The 15,085-nt window shown below is 38.1% G+C and overlaps 2 protein-coding genes and 3 pseudogenes across 5 annotated transcripts; 3 read left to right on the forward strand and 2 right to left on the reverse strand.

The window, feature by feature from the left end:
• Positions 1-97: 97 nt before the first annotated feature.
• Positions 98-3,810, forward strand: LOC104747890 (AP-5 complex subunit mu-like). Of its 4 annotated transcripts, none has more exons than XM_087489353.1 (9): positions 98-265; positions 606-894; positions 983-1,108; positions 1,208-1,543; positions 1,641-1,924; positions 2,015-2,883; positions 2,948-3,004; positions 3,093-3,140; positions 3,233-3,480. In XM_087489353.1, exons 2-9 carry the CDS (start codon positions 824-826, stop codon positions 3,296-3,298), a joined length of 1,857 nt encoding a protein of 618 aa, XP_087345479.1. In that variant the 5' UTR covers positions 98-265; positions 606-823; the 3' UTR covers positions 3,299-3,480. The 4 variants fall into 4 exon arrangements, 3 of the variants coding, with proteins under 3 accessions (XP_087345479.1, XP_087345480.1, XP_087345481.1); XM_087489354.1 differs by having other exon boundaries at positions 119-261; XR_015582687.1 differs by lacking the exon at positions 98-265 and adding an exon at positions 3,556-3,810 and having other exon boundaries at positions 539-894; positions 3,233-3,395.
• A 594-nt stretch (positions 3,811-4,404) lies between these two features.
• LOC104747891 (putative uncharacterized protein YDL057W) lies at positions 4,405-5,471 on the reverse strand (annotated as a pseudogene).
• A 2,910-nt stretch (positions 5,472-8,381) lies between these two features.
• LOC104747892 (putative pre-mRNA-splicing factor ATP-dependent RNA helicase DEAH5 pseudogene) lies at positions 8,382-9,980 on the forward strand (annotated as a pseudogene).
• A 51-nt stretch (positions 9,981-10,031) lies between these two features.
• Positions 10,032-10,436, forward strand: LOC147927367 (putative pre-mRNA-splicing factor ATP-dependent RNA helicase DEAH5 pseudogene; annotated as a pseudogene).
• A 355-nt stretch (positions 10,437-10,791) lies between these two features.
• LOC104747893 (enhanced ethylene response protein 5) lies at positions 10,792-14,222 on the reverse strand. The gene is made up of 13 exons (XM_010469605.3): positions 13,850-14,222; positions 13,196-13,332; positions 12,967-13,060; positions 12,770-12,859; positions 12,602-12,667; positions 12,423-12,512; positions 12,278-12,334; positions 12,117-12,178; positions 11,948-12,035; positions 11,769-11,845; positions 11,403-11,477; positions 11,205-11,310; positions 10,792-11,118 (listed from the first exon to the last, which is right to left on the reverse strand). The coding sequence occupies exons 1-13, from the start codon at positions 14,015-14,017 to the stop codon at positions 10,987-10,989; spliced, it is 1,242 nt and encodes a 413-aa protein (XP_010467907.1). The 5' UTR covers positions 14,018-14,222; the 3' UTR covers positions 10,792-10,986.
• Positions 14,223-15,085: the final 863 nt, after the last annotated feature.

The following is a 15,085-nucleotide window of genomic DNA, read 5'->3' on the forward strand; positions in this document are numbered from 1 at the left end:
ATTGGGTATGAAATTTGAATTTTATTTGAGTATGGGTAGATATTGGCACCAAGAGTTTGTACATGTATAAATTGACACTTTTGAGATTGTAAATGTCGAAAATGGCCCTTTTCCCATTGTTTCTCCTTGCGCAATTTCCAGCTTGTGGTTTTTGGCATCTTCCACAGGTTATCATCCGATCCACAAACTGTGAAGACCCTCCATTCTTTGACAATCCTGACTGTGGAGGTCTCGTCTCGTCTCTCGTGAGCACTTGATAAAGCAGGTCTTTTTAACTCTGGATTTGGTAATTAATTAGAATGAGATCGAGGGAAGGATCCTTTCTTTGGTTAAGTGTTACCAGTGTTGCGTAGCAAATGTGTTAAAAGCTGGGTTGTGAATTGGGGTTTGATTACCGTGACCATATATATTATGGTAGCTGCATTGTCTTAGCATCCAAGGGATTGTTGCTGCTTCTGATAATATTACACCATAGTCCATAAACATAAATATTTTGTATGAAATTATAATCCACATTAATTTAAAATTTTATCTAATTGTCTTATATTAATGTGTCGTCAATCGTCATCAATGAAACACTTTGAATTGGCATTTCGGCGACATAGTCTCTAACAACAACCCCGCCGTCTGCTTTTGCCGGACCACCGCATCTATTTTCTCCACCAACACCGCTCCTACGATCCTCTCGTAACCTCCTCCACCACCGTTCGCCACGTAATCAACCAGCGCCGCCTGCACTGGTCCCATATACGCCGCCGATTCCCATATACGAATCGGTGATCAGGATTTTGATATCAGGAGCGTCGCGGTTCATCTACAAAGTATGCCCTCTGGTTGCAGTATCAGAGCTCTCTGGATCATCAACAACAATCAGGACAATGTTGTCTTCTCCAGGTTTTTGTATTCCCCCAAAAAAATCTCTCGTTCTTTCGCCCCTAAATCCATACTCTTAAAATTCATCTCAATTCAATTCCCAATTCAGGAGGTTCCCAGTCGTCGAGAAGCAATGGTGCTCCTCCGCTTACAAGTCCGGAAACACTGACTTAGATCTTCCTAGACTCCCCACCGATCAGCAACTCTCCAATGCTTTCACTCGAAGAAAGAGACAGTACTCTCTCTCTCTCTCTCTCTTATCTCTCTCTCTCTCTCTCTCTCTTGGTAGCTCTCAAAATGTAAAACCATGAATTTTCTTGTAATCACGAATTAGGGAAGGCTCTACTCGTGGATACGGCATACGTGTAGCTCAATCGACTAAAGGATCAGATTCTTGGGTTGATGATCCCATCGCTCGTCATATTATCAGCCTTTGTTTAAGCCAAGAAGATGGTGATGATGATGATGATGATGAATCTAACGAGCAGAACATTCTCTGGCCCATTGCTCTCCACACCAAATCCTTTTACTCCATCCTCGTTTTGCCTTTGGTTGACCCAAGGGAGATGAAGGATTACCTCAACTTATCTAGGAGATCTGACTGTGGTCCAGCCGTTGGTGAAGATTTCAGTTTGTCGTCTCTCTTGCTTAACATTTCCTCCATCACTGGGTACTCTTTATAACTTCATCTCCTCCTCCTCCTACTCTCATGTTTACCACTTATAATGTTTTAAACCTTGTTGGTCTTTTCCTCACTCATGTTGTAGGGCTTTCATGGTGGCTCATGCATTTGGTGACATCATTTCTGGTGATACAGTTGAACCTGAGGTTGTTGTGAGTGCCTCACCGTCAGTTGGGGGGTTGTTTGATTCACTCACTGGAAGCATTGGTATCTCATCCAGGGCAAAACCTGTTGCTGCTCCTCTTGCATCTTCTTCCCCGTCTGGAGCTGCAACATCTGGATCTACAGCCTCGGATGCTCCCAAATCAGGGTCTAGGTTACTCGATAGAGATTTGCTTAGGAATTTTATCGCTAGTGCTATGCCGTTTGGTTAGTGTTATCCCTCTGTTGTTGACGGTTTATTCTGTTCTCTGCTAGATCATTTGTTTCCTGATTGGTTTCTTATAATCACTTCTGCAGGTACCCCATTAGACCTCAGCTTGTCTAATATTTTTGCTATGAAGGCGAATGGCTTTTCCTCTGCTGATCCTCCTCCCCAAGAACTTAAGCAACCAGCATGGAAGCCATACTTGTACAAAGGAAAGCAAAGGCTATTGTTCACAATTCATGAGACCGTGAACGCTGCAATGTACGACCGCGATGAGATTCCTGATAATGTATCTGTTGCCGGACAGATAAACTGTCGGGCAGAGCTAGAAGGGCTGCCTGACGTATCGTTTCCTCTAGCAGGGCTGAGTACAGCCCACATCGAAGCTATATCTTTCCATCCATGTGCCCAAGTGCCAGCACATGGGATTGACAAGCAGAACATTGTTTTCCAGCCTCCCTTGGGTAACTTTGTTCTCATGCGATACCAGGCAGGTTGTGGACTCGGACCACCAGTGAAAGGGTTCTATCAGCTATCAATGGTCTCAGAAGACGAGGGTGCATTCCTCTTCAAGGTCCGCCTCATGGATGGTTACAAGTCTCCTCTGTCAATGGAATTTTGCACTATCACTATGCCCTTTCCACGGAGACGGATAGTGGCATTTGATGGGACTCCGTCAGCTGGGACTGTTTTAACCACAGAGCACTCTGTTGAGTGGAGGATTCTGGGCAGCGGACGTAGTCTTTCTGGAAAAAGCCTTGAAGCAACTTTCCCTGGGACAATCAAATTTAGCCCACTGCAGAGCAAGAGGAGAGGGGATGGGGATGAAGAAGAGAGCGAGTGCGAGGGTGCAGAGAATGTGGTGAACGTGGAGGACTTCTTGGTGGAGAAAATGAACAAGGATCTCCCAGCAGTTGAGTTGGAGGAACCGTTCTGCTGGCAAGCATATGACTATGCCAAGGTATGTGTGTCTTTTGCTTCTTTTTGAATTGGTTGTTGTTCAAAATATATCTTCTGGTTTACAGGTCTCATTCAAGATAGCCGGGGCATCTGTATCACGAATGTCAATCGACACAAAATCAGTAAGCTTTTGCAAGTTGGAATGAATTAGTTGACAGTGTCACAGCAGGATTATCTGACTTTATTATCGCCTCGCTTTGTTTTTGCCAGGTCAATATCTACCCAACCACAAAGTCGCCGGTTGAGTATTCTGCTCAGGTAAGACACTGCCAATATATAGTATTGAAATCTGAAAGTCCCCATGAAATGGTTGATAAATAGACTTGTACATAATATGTGTGCGTTAACAGGTGACATCAGGGGATTATATATTGTGGAACACATTAGGGAAGGCTCCATCTGCAGCCGTCTTGTAAAACCGCCAAGTCTCTTGTTCTTCACTGGTGTTTTATTTTCTCATCCCAGAGGAAGTGCGATTTGTTTGTCTGTTTCTCGAGTGTGAAATTTTTAAATGTATGAGAATTTTTTTTATTTTTTGCCGCGGAAGTGGATATTGTTGTTTCTTAAAGATAAAAGAAGATTGAATGTTTTTACTTTAGCATCATTGCCTCGGGTTTGTTTGAACCATGTTTTTTTTGTTTTTTCTGACAACCTTGTTTATCGAGAACCCCAGGGACAAAAGGACTTGAAGGAACTTCACTGGCACAACCAGATTCCGGGGATGATCATATCAACTGCTGGTGATGGTTTCAACATCTTAATGCCTTACAACATTCAGAACACCCTTCCGTCTGAGCTACCTGCCTGAAAGACCCCAGTCTCTGTCTGAAATCTATTACGCATAGTTTTGTATGTACTCTCAATTATTCCATTGAACTTTTTGTTTCAAGAACTATACTCTCTTTCAAAAGTTTCAATGTTTTCATCATGGGTTGATTGATTTAAGTTGTGACAAAATGTCACATTTTGAATAACATTCTCTTCTCCAGGAACATAAGCATAGTTAGAAGCTGTAGAATTTGAATGTTGTCGCCTACATCGTAATTCGGACTGAATGCAGCGATTGTAACTAAGGGTTTATAAACATCATAACTGTTGAAACTATTTGACTTCGATGTTTTAGTATAACAATGATTCTCCTTGTGCAATTTCCAGCCTGTGGTTTGGTATGACCTTGGCATCTTCCACAGGTCATCATCCGATCCACGAACTGCGAAGACCCTCCATTCTTTGTCAATCCTGACTGTGGAGGTCTCGTCTTTCGTGAGCAATTCATAAAGCAGTTTAAGACTGGTAAATTTTATGTTGCTTTAACTCTGGATTTGGTAATTAGAATGAGAGATAAGAGTCTTTTCTTAGTTCAGTGTTGTCAGTGTTGCGTTTGATTACAGTGATGTTGGGTTTGATTACAGTGACCACTAGGTTCACTACGGTAGAAGCATCCAATCACCCAAGGGATTGTTGCTGGTTCTGATAATAAATGATCTCTACCTCTGCTTGTATAATAATCATAAGACAGAAATTATTGCAATCAAACAAGACTTTATGGACAAAAAAATGTTGTATTCTGCTCATACAATGGAAGAGTACTAGAACAAAAAGGAAAAAGCAAACGGCAAGAATGTAACATCATGATGATGATGAGCAATCTCCCAAAGACAAACTGACTAGTTGTTGTTCAAGAATCACTGTCTTGATAAACTCCACAACTGTTGCAACCAATGGCTTCTGATGTTTGATGTAACCATGATTAGCTCCTTGCACAATCTCCAGCTTATGGTTCGGTATAACCTTTGCAAACTCCTTGGCATCTTCAACAGGCACAATTTTGTCATCCGAACCATGAACCGTCAAGACTTTGCAATCTTTGTCAATCTTCAGACAAGCTTCATGCATATCAGTGTTCAACCTATCCATTAAAGACTCTTGCGTAACACGAAAACAAGAATTGTTCTCTACAGCATCGATGAATCCTTCTTCCTTAATCCTTTCAAGATAGTTATCTCCGAGTCGTACACCCTTTCTTGAGATCAAAACGTCCCGAGATATTAACCACACTACGGATGTTGTCACGATACTTTGAAGCATAGAGAAGAACCACATCACCTCCTTTACTATGCCCGAGGATCACGGAAACCACACGGTTCATCTTGTTAGACAAGTGTTGGATGACGTAATGAAGATCATCATCAGCTTCGCTGTTGAAGTTACCATAGTGGAACTCGCCTTCGCTGTCTCCGTTACCAGAGAAATCGAAACGAAAAGAGCTGATCTTTTCTTTCTCTAAAGCAACAGCCGTCTTCTTGAGAATGGTGTTGTTCTTGTTCGAACTGAATCCATGGCACAAGACCACAACTTCTTTTGATCCGGTTTCGTGAAGCAAACCCACGAGCGTCTCGTTGCGGCTGTTGGGGATCTCGATCCTCGTAACACAATTTTTCTTCATCCTCTCCGTAATCGTAATCGTAATCGTAATCGTAATCGTAATCGTGAGAAGAAGATTTACCAAAGGCTTAAAACCCTGAGAGAGAGAGAGAGTTGAAAAAGGAAATCAAAGTCTCTGGAAAAAAAAAAAAGGAATAGTTCTATGGGCGAATTTGCACCATGACCAAAACAAAAAAAACCAATAAAGAATATAGCCTATTAACTATAAAAATTAAGTGAGTAACCATTGGCTAGTGGAAAAAGACAAGGGAAGGGTAAATGTGAGTGACAGGTGCGGCCAAAGAAGTGTTGGGGGTACAAAATGATTTATTTATTACTTTATTTATTTGAATAAATAACGCATACCCTTTAAAATTTTAATGTCATATATCTTTTTACCAAAAATAGTTAAAATTTTGAAATTTGTCATTAAAAGTTAGATTTTTTTTTCTGCATTCAACATAACTGAAATTTTTTAAATCGAATATTGAAAATTTGAAATGATGAATAGGAATTATAACAGGAACAAATTATATTAGGACTATATAATATATATATATATGATATGCAAGATTTAAACTCAAATATATATGTAAAATCAGTATAAATAAAATTTAGATGTTAAATAATGTATTTTAAATTAAATGTTAAACAAAAAATACAATAAATGAAATGATGAAATAGTATAGAAAAAATAAAATAGTATGAAACATAGATCATTTTAAACGTTATACTCTAAGAAAACAACAAAGGCAACCCAATCAATCGTTTCAAACGCTAATCGTAAGAAATAAAACATAAACAATTCAAAATACCAAATTAAATGCATAAACGCTATACCCTAAGGGATACAACATAGGCAACCCAAATAACCAAAAAATATAAAACATAGACAACTCATATGCTCGGATAAATGCACAAAAAAAAACGCTATACCCTAAGGGATACAATATAGAGAACCCAAGCAACCGTGTTAAACACTAACCGTAAGAGATAAAACATATCACAACTCAAATTATCAAAATAAACGAACAAAAATATAGTATATTATATCCTAAGGGATACAACATAGGCAATCCAAATAATTGTCTTAATTTCTAACGTAAGAGATAAAACATAGACAACTCAAACAGCCAAACGCACAATACAAATAATTTATACGCTAAAAGTTACCGCATAACAATCCACATCAACCAAGTTAAACACGGGTAATAAAATGATATATTCTATACCCTAAGGGATAAATGATATATTCTATACCCTAAGGGATACAACATAGACAACCCAAACAACCAGAAGATATAAAACATAGACAACTCAAATGCTCAGATAAATGCACAACAAAAAAACGCTATACCCTAAGGGATACAATATAGAGAACCCAAGCAACCGTATTAAACGCTAACCGTAAGAGATAAAACATATCACAACTCAAATGACCAAAATAAACGAACAAAATATAGTATATTATATCCTAAGGGATACAACATAGGCAATCCAAATAATTGTCTTAATTTCCAACGTAAGAGATAAAACATAGACAACTCAAACAGCCAAATCCCTAGTTACCGCATAACAATCCACATCAACCAAGTTAAACACTGGTAATTCTATAATTATAATTGAATTTCTGTAATTTGAAATTTGAGAAATATATTTTTTGAAAATAGAATAGAGTGTTATTGTGTTCTATATATTATGAATATTTTTGTTATTTATTAATTTATGAACTAAATTTTATCGTCTTTATGTCTATAAATAACTGTACAATAAAAATAAAAATCTATGGTTTTAACTAAGTTTGTAAAATCAAAATAGTTTGTTCAATAAAAAGTTATTGCAAAATATGAAAGAGTAGATATAAAAAAAGAATTGAGAGAGAGATGACAAAATATATATATACATACATAGCCATATATATCTACATACACAGTTTGCCAACAGTATGGACGAGTGACAATAGTTAACTTGGTATGAGGTTAGAATTGTCATTAATATATATATTATAGAGTATATGATCTTTTCATGGTTAGAAAAGTTAGATATTGAATTATAGTTTTTTTCTTTGTTATTCCTGCCAATTTCCCTAGTTCTATTTTTCAATAGAGATTTCCCTAATTTTGTAACTATTTTTTTCTTTTCTTTTTTTTGGTATTTTTCTCAAATGGCTAAATTAAAAAAGTATATTGGGAGAAATGAATTAATTATTTAAATTTCAATTTAATTATTAGTATTATTTAAATCTCAGATAACTTGTCGGTCTAAACAAAGAAACCCTAGAAATCAGTCTTGTTGGATTCTCTCGTTGTGATTACTTTCGATTTTGGCAATGGAGAAACCAATGGAGAAAGAAGAGCTGAAGAAATTGAATCACCTATCTCTCGTATCCAATGTCTGCAACGAGTTAGAAACGCATCTAGGAGGATCCGCGGAGAAAGTTTTGGCAGAGTTCATCATCGATCTCGGTCGTCACTCCCAAGACTGTAGATGAATTCGATAAGAAGCTTAAGGTTGAAGGCGTCGAGATGCCTGATTACTTCGTCCGGTCGTTGTTAACTGTAATCCACGCGATTTATCCGAAGAGAGAGGAAGCTGAGGAGAATAATGATGTTGCACCTTGTTCACGTAGGCCATTAATGAAGAAGATGAGCTCTCCTGAGAGGTGGGAAGTGAAACAGTTGATTGCCTCTGGTGTCTTGAGAGGAGTTGATGAGGAGGATGGAGATGGGATGCTTTATCATCAAGAGGAGGAAGGTGCTGAAGAAGAAGTTGAGATTGAGATTGAGATTGAGATGAATGAAGACGAACCTGCTTTCTTACAAGGGCTAACTAGGTACTCTGTTGACATGTCTCCGGTTAAGATCATCAAAGATCCAGAGGGTTCCTTGAGTCGTGCAGCTGCACTTCAGTCAGCACTCACCAAGGAGAGGAGAGAGATGAGGGAACAACAGCAAAGAACAATGCTTGACTCAATCCCAAAGGATCTGAATCGTCCATGGGAAGACCCTATCCCTGAGACTGGTGAAAGGCATCTTTCTCAAGAGCTTAGAGGTTGTTGGGTTATCAGCTTATGACATGCCTGAGTGGAAGAAGGATGCTTTTGGAAAAACTCCTACGTTTGGACAGAGATCTAAGCTTTCTATTCAGGAACAAAGGGAGAGCCTTCCGATATACAAGTTGAAAAAAGAGCTTATACAGGCTGTGCATGATAATCAAGTTTTGGTGGTCATTGGTGAGACTGGTTCTGGAAAGACAACACAGGTAACTCAGTACCTTGCCGAGTCAGGTTACACAACAAAGGGAAAGATCGGGTGTACTCAGCCTCGTAGGGTTGCTGCAATGTCTGTTGCCAAGAGAGTGGCTGAGGAGTTTGGTTGTCGCTTAGGAGAGGAGGTAGGGTATGCGATTCGGTTTGAGGATTGTACTGGACCAGATACAGTGATCAAGTACATGACTGATGGTATGCTTCTTAGGGAGATTCTGATTGACGAAAACCTCTCTCAATACTCTGTAATCATGCTTGATGAAGCTCACGAGCGGACAATCCACACTGATGTGCTTTTTGGTCTTCTAAAGAAGCTGATGAAACGTCGACTTGATCTTCGTCTGATTGTCACGTCTGCCACATTGGATGCAGAGAAGTTCTCAGAGTATTTCTTCAACTGCAACATCTTTACCATTCCTGGAAGAACCTTTCTTGTTGAGATACTGTATACCAAACAGCCAGAAACAGATTACTTGGATGCAGCTCTGATCACAGTCCTTCAGATTCACTTGACTGAACCTGAGGGTGACATTCTCGTCTTCTTGACTGGACAGGAAGAAATCGATTCTGCATGCCAATCTCTATACGAGAGAATGAAAGGTCTAGGTAAAAACGTTCCTGAACTCATCATACTTCCAGTTTACAGTGCCCTTCCTAGTGAAATGCAATCTAGAATATTTGATCCTTCACCTCCTGGTAAAAGGAAAGTGGTCGTAGCTACAAATATCGCAGAAGCTTCTTTAACAATAGATGGTATATACTACGTTGTTGATCCTGGTTTTGCAAAGCAGAACGTGTACATCCCAGAGAAAGGGCTAGAGTCGCTAGTCATTACTCCAATCTCACAAGCATCGGCAAAGCAAAGAGCTGGACGTGCTGGTCGTACTGGCCCCGGGAAATGTTACCGTCTCTACACGGAGAGCGCATATCGTAATGAGATGCTTCCTACATCAATCCCTGAAATACAAAGAATTAATCTTGGAATGACAAGCTTGACCATGAAAGCCATGGGTATTAATGACCTGATATCGTTTGACTTCATGGATGCACCTCAACGAGAAGCATTGGTCTCTGCAATGAAACAGTTGTACAGCCTTGGAGCTTTGGATGAAGAAGGTTTGTTGACGAAGCTTGGTCGAAGAATGGCAGAGTTTCCTCTTGAACCGCCGCTTTCTAAAATGTTGCTAGCAAGTGTGGATCTCGGGTGCAGCGATGAGGTTTTAACCATGATTGCTATGGTCCAGACGGGCAACATATTTTATAGACCGAGGGAGAAGCAAGCTCAGGCTGACCAAAAACGGGCAAAGTTTTTCCAGCCCGAGGGTGATCACCTGACGTTACTGGCTGTATATGAGGCGTGGAAGGCAAGAAACTTGTCAGGTCCATGGTGTTTTGAAAATTTCATATAGTCAAGATCGTTACGACGTGCTCAAGATGTGAGGAAACAACTTGTCAGCATTATGGACAAGTATAAACTAGATGTGGTGAGTGCGGGGAAGAGTTTCACCAAGATAAGGAAAGCAATCACGGCAGGGTTCTTCTTCCATGTAGCAAGGAAAGATCCACAGGAAGGTTACAGGACACTAGTGGAGAACCAACTCGTGTATATACACCCGAGCAGCGCGCTCTTCCAGAGACAACCACACTGGGTTATATATCATGATCTTGTCATGACGACCAAAGAGTACATGAGGGAAGTAACTGTGATTGACCCAAAGTGGCTTGTTGAGTTAGCTCCAAGGTTCTTCAAAGTCTCTGACCCTACGAAAATGAGCAAGCGCAAGCGTCAAGAACGCATTGAGCCTTTGTATGACCGTTACCACGAGCCTAACTCATGGCGTCTCAGCAAAAGACGTGCTTGAGAGACTTTTTCCTTTTTTTGGGTAAACCTATTCTTCTTCCTTACGTTTTATTTTGTTATCTTCAAATGTACACTGTTTATGTATGTATTGAAAGCTAAAAAAAAGGCTAACAGAAGTGATGGATGAGCCACATAGATTATATAGCTGCATCATCGTTTTTTGTTGACATATATGAAAATTTGTCTTTCCTTCTGCTAGTCCAAACAAAAAAAAATTATCAATTACTTAAATTTCCATTTAATTAATTATTATTATTTTTAAAATCTCATGGATACATAACTTATTAATTACTTAAATTACCATTCAAATATTATTATTTTTCAATTTGGTATTGTATTCTTCTCTGTTGCTTTCGTTCTTGTGTTAGCTCTTGTGTTCATTGATGTAAAAAAAAAAAGGAAATTTACAAGCCGGTAGAAGAAGTTCTTATTACTTTTCTAACATTCCTTTTGCTAAATAAAATCGACCAGACGATATCATCAATAAAAACAATAATGAAATTAAGCAATATTGTTCGCAGGGCTAGCTCGTGAAGGTACTTTATAGATATAATCTATGAGCCAACCGGCTTCCCGTTTAGTTTAGGGAAAGGATCTTGCTTGCTTAGAACTACCACTTTGCTCTTGTGCGCTAAATAGCCTTTCACAAGGTTCTTGTATATCAATATCGTCATTATACATTCCACCTGCAACAAAAACCAATATTTTTGAGTTTATAGAATTCATTTCTAGTAATCAAAAGCAATGAATGGGATGGGAACGTAGAAGATACCTCGTCAAGATCCATGTCCATTTCTAGCCATCTTAGTGCTTTGGCAATCACTTCAAGCTTCAGCTGGTGCGCTCTCGCTGGATCACTCTGCTTCTGGTTGATATAACTGCAAACCCAAAAAATTGATAATAAGAGTTATGAAACTAAAGTAACCCGAGAATCTTGGGTGGATTGATAAGCTTGTGTTACATTGCTTACATTTTCTTCATGAGTCTCTGGTAGACTTGGAGCTCTAGCTTTTCCAAGACAAGATACACACCCGACCTCAAGAACCTGTACAAAGAGTTTATTAGATAGAGAGACTTGAGTCATTAAACAAACGAAAGCATCTCAATACTCGAACCAATTCCAAATCCCAACCCCTAAACAAATCCATAATATCCCAAACCTTGTGCCCCAAATTTCTTTTAACCTGCTAGCTCTCTACCTAACCAATTGTTACTGAGCTATCAACACAGCTACAATCCACTACAAGCAGCCTACGCTAATTGCACCTTAAATGACCACAATGACTTATCATTTGAATTTAGATGAGAAAACCAAGATGTCGAAAGAAATACATACCGGTCTTCATGTTCTTGAAGAGCATGCCGTAGAAGCCTGAGATCACCCTTCCTCAGAGCTTGCACAATCTTTGTGTACTGGACATGTAGAGAAGTTGATTTAAGAGAGATATAATATCACCAGCAGATGAGAAATAAGTTTTGACGTAGAATTGAAAAGAACAAAAGTAAAGTTGTTACCTCATGAAGATTATAATTTTGCAAGAGCTCATCTTTCGGTATAACTCCTATTGAAAGTTTCACGGGTATCAAATACTTCAATATCATCCTGATACACAAAAGCCACATAAGCTGATTAAGCAACGCAATGCAAGAGTAAGGTAATCACAGAGTAAAACCACAATCAAACCTTATATTCCGTTCTCTTTTGGGGTTGCAATATTGCAAGGCATATGATAGCTTTGTGTCCGCCTGCAAGATCCAAAGAAAAGATTAAATATTACCATCAATATTTCGATTGACACAACAAAAAGAACTGTTAAAGAATGAGAAAATCTCTTAGTGACTTACAGCAGGAAAATTTTCGTTGAAGACTTCTAATCGTCCGGTATAATACATGTATGTGACCTGGTGTTTGTGAAGAAGAAACCGAAGATAATTAGTAATCAAATGAGAGGCCAAAAACTAAAACTGTTTACAAAGAATTGCATTATACCTTGTCTCTTCTTGGAAACTCCTCAAAGTCAAATATCCGAGCAGTTTCAATACTTCTTATTACACTTCGGCAAAGATTGACGGTTCCAAGCTGCAATACAAAATTAGGGACACATGTTTAGTTGGATGTAAAATCATTTCAGATCAGAAATATCAAACTGTAGCCAGAAAGCACATCACCTTAAAGTAGGTCTTGAACAATTGACACGTCACATATAGTGCTCCAACTCGTTTTGGACCTTTCCCCTACAGTTTAAAACCACATAAGGAGCCAAAAAAAAAAGAAACTGACACAAACATAAACTAATATTCCTGAAGATATATAGATAGATTGAAGGGACAACTTACAGCAAGAACTCCAAAAACTTTCATGAGAAGAGATCCAGCTGCTTTTAATTTCTCGGGAGATTTTCCATTAGAAGTTAACTCTTTATCAGCCTGTATATCAATTTGGAAAAAATCATGCTTTCAGAACTGAGTCCTTGATGCAATGAAACTAAACAAGATTAAAATTTTCAAAAAGGGACATATGAATGAGATATTACCTTTTCCGCAAGAACCCGAATTTCATAACAAACTACATACAGAGCTTCCAATGCCCAAGCAGATTCCCAATTACGAAACTCCTGAACAAATGCACTGCACATACAGAATCCAACAAATATCAGACATTGGGAACACACAAATAAAGAGCTTACCTATCATACAACAGGTAAAACCCTGAAATCAAATTAGAACATTAATAGAGGAGCAGAGGGGAACAGAAATACTTACTTGGCAAACTTCTCGAAAGCAAGGTATGCTTCGACTAGATTTCCAACTCGGTAACTTTGTAGAGAACGAAACAGATGAGCCAGAATCTCGCCGTATTCAGAGAATTTATCAGACTGTCTAATCAAACTGCTAGCATCCTGTATCAGTCAAAGAAAGGAAAATTCAAAGGATTTAGCCCTTTCACAGCTCTCTACATATAAAATCCAGAAAGTTTCAAACCCTAAATCTAAAAAACCATACTCATAAACTCAACCATAGACACAGAGTGTTTCAATACAACAACTCAATTAGAGAGACACTTTCACGCCCTAAATTCAAAATTTTTATACTCATTGATGAAGTAGGAGGACCCAATTGGAAAAATCATACTCTAAAGATCCTAAATTGATATTGAACCTAAAAGGTACAAACTTTGCTAGCAAAAAGATCATGCCTTTATCCTAGGAATATGCTCCTACTGTATTGGGCCCTAAATTCAAATATACGAGTACCCAATTGAAACATATTGTAAGGCATCATAGATTGAAATCGAAACAAAAAGCCACAAACTTTACCACACAATCGCAAAAACATTATCCTCGTATGTTCAAAGCTACTAATCTACATCATGGGTCTAGATTAAAACAGGAGAAATCATGAGAAATTTTAATGTACCTGGAAGACGTTGAGCGCATCGGCGAGTGAGAGAAGAGGTGGAGAATTGGAAGAGAAAGAGAGGAGACGGCAAAGTGTAGAAGAGTCTTGGTACGAAACGGCGTCGCAGAAACGGTTTGAGTATTCAGTAATCCGCCTGTGTGCTTCACCCATACTAACGTACGCCATTGTCACCTTCTTCTTCTTCTTCTTCGTCTAAACTTATGCTTTCAGAGAGAAAACGAAATCGAAGTCTTCGACTCTTGTGGTTTAATAGAGGTAAGAAAAAAGGAAATAATGGAGATGTCTAGAAGAACAAAAAGTAAACGACGACGTTATATAAATACACTAATTGTAAATCGTGAAAACTCTTGGACCGTCCGATTGAAGTAATCTGACGGATCAACGGAAAGTATCTAGATAATGTTTTCTGTTATTGGGCTTATTATTTGACTAGTTGGGCCACTTATGGTCCATATTAAAAAAAATAAATAATTGGTCATAATTTAATTGTGTGCAAACTTTTTATTCTATAGGGTTTTTTTTCCAAACTAAGAAATAGTTAAAAAAAAAAAAGTTAGAGAGAAATGTATCCCACCTGCATTATCTCTGAGCTTGTCACATCAGAAATGAAAATGCAAAGTGGCTCAACAATACTCTTCGATGTTGATTTTGTTACTCAAGTTGTGATGTCTTTTACCGTAAAAGACAAAACAACTGACAGAACAAAAATTGAGTAAGCGGCTGAGATTTAACCTCAATTAAGAAACTACGACAAGCCTACAATGACGTCTAGTATTAAATTTGAGAAGATAACAAATATGTCTACGTTCTTGTTTCCACAATGTTTTTTCCTCGGCCTTTTTTAAGCAAACATCCATTTCCTTAAAAGTTAAAACTCTTCCTTACACGAGAGTCTAAATTGTTACAGCTATATCTATTATTATACTTTGATATCTCCTATATATTAATCTTCTATATATTAATAAAGGAACATTTTGGCATAAAAGCTGAGGTGTCAGCATTACAGAGCTCTGTACACTATTTACTTTTTTTGTCATCAGCATTTAATAATATTTACATTTATTTACTTTTGTATTTTTCCCAAAATTAAATTCTTATATTTTCTTTCTAACTTAATTACATCCTTTAATTATATTTTCATAAAATCTTTAAAATGAATTTTAAGAACTCTTTGTTCATATGATATAATAATATAAGATTGATATTATAATAATTTACACGGGTTAAATTATA

The sequence above is a fragment of the Camelina sativa genome, chromosome 15 (genome assembly GCF_030686135.1).
Source record: "Camelina sativa cultivar CO46 ecotype springtype chromosome 15, ASM3068613v1".
NCBI lineage: Eukaryota > Viridiplantae > Streptophyta > Magnoliopsida > Brassicales > Brassicaceae > Camelina > Camelina sativa.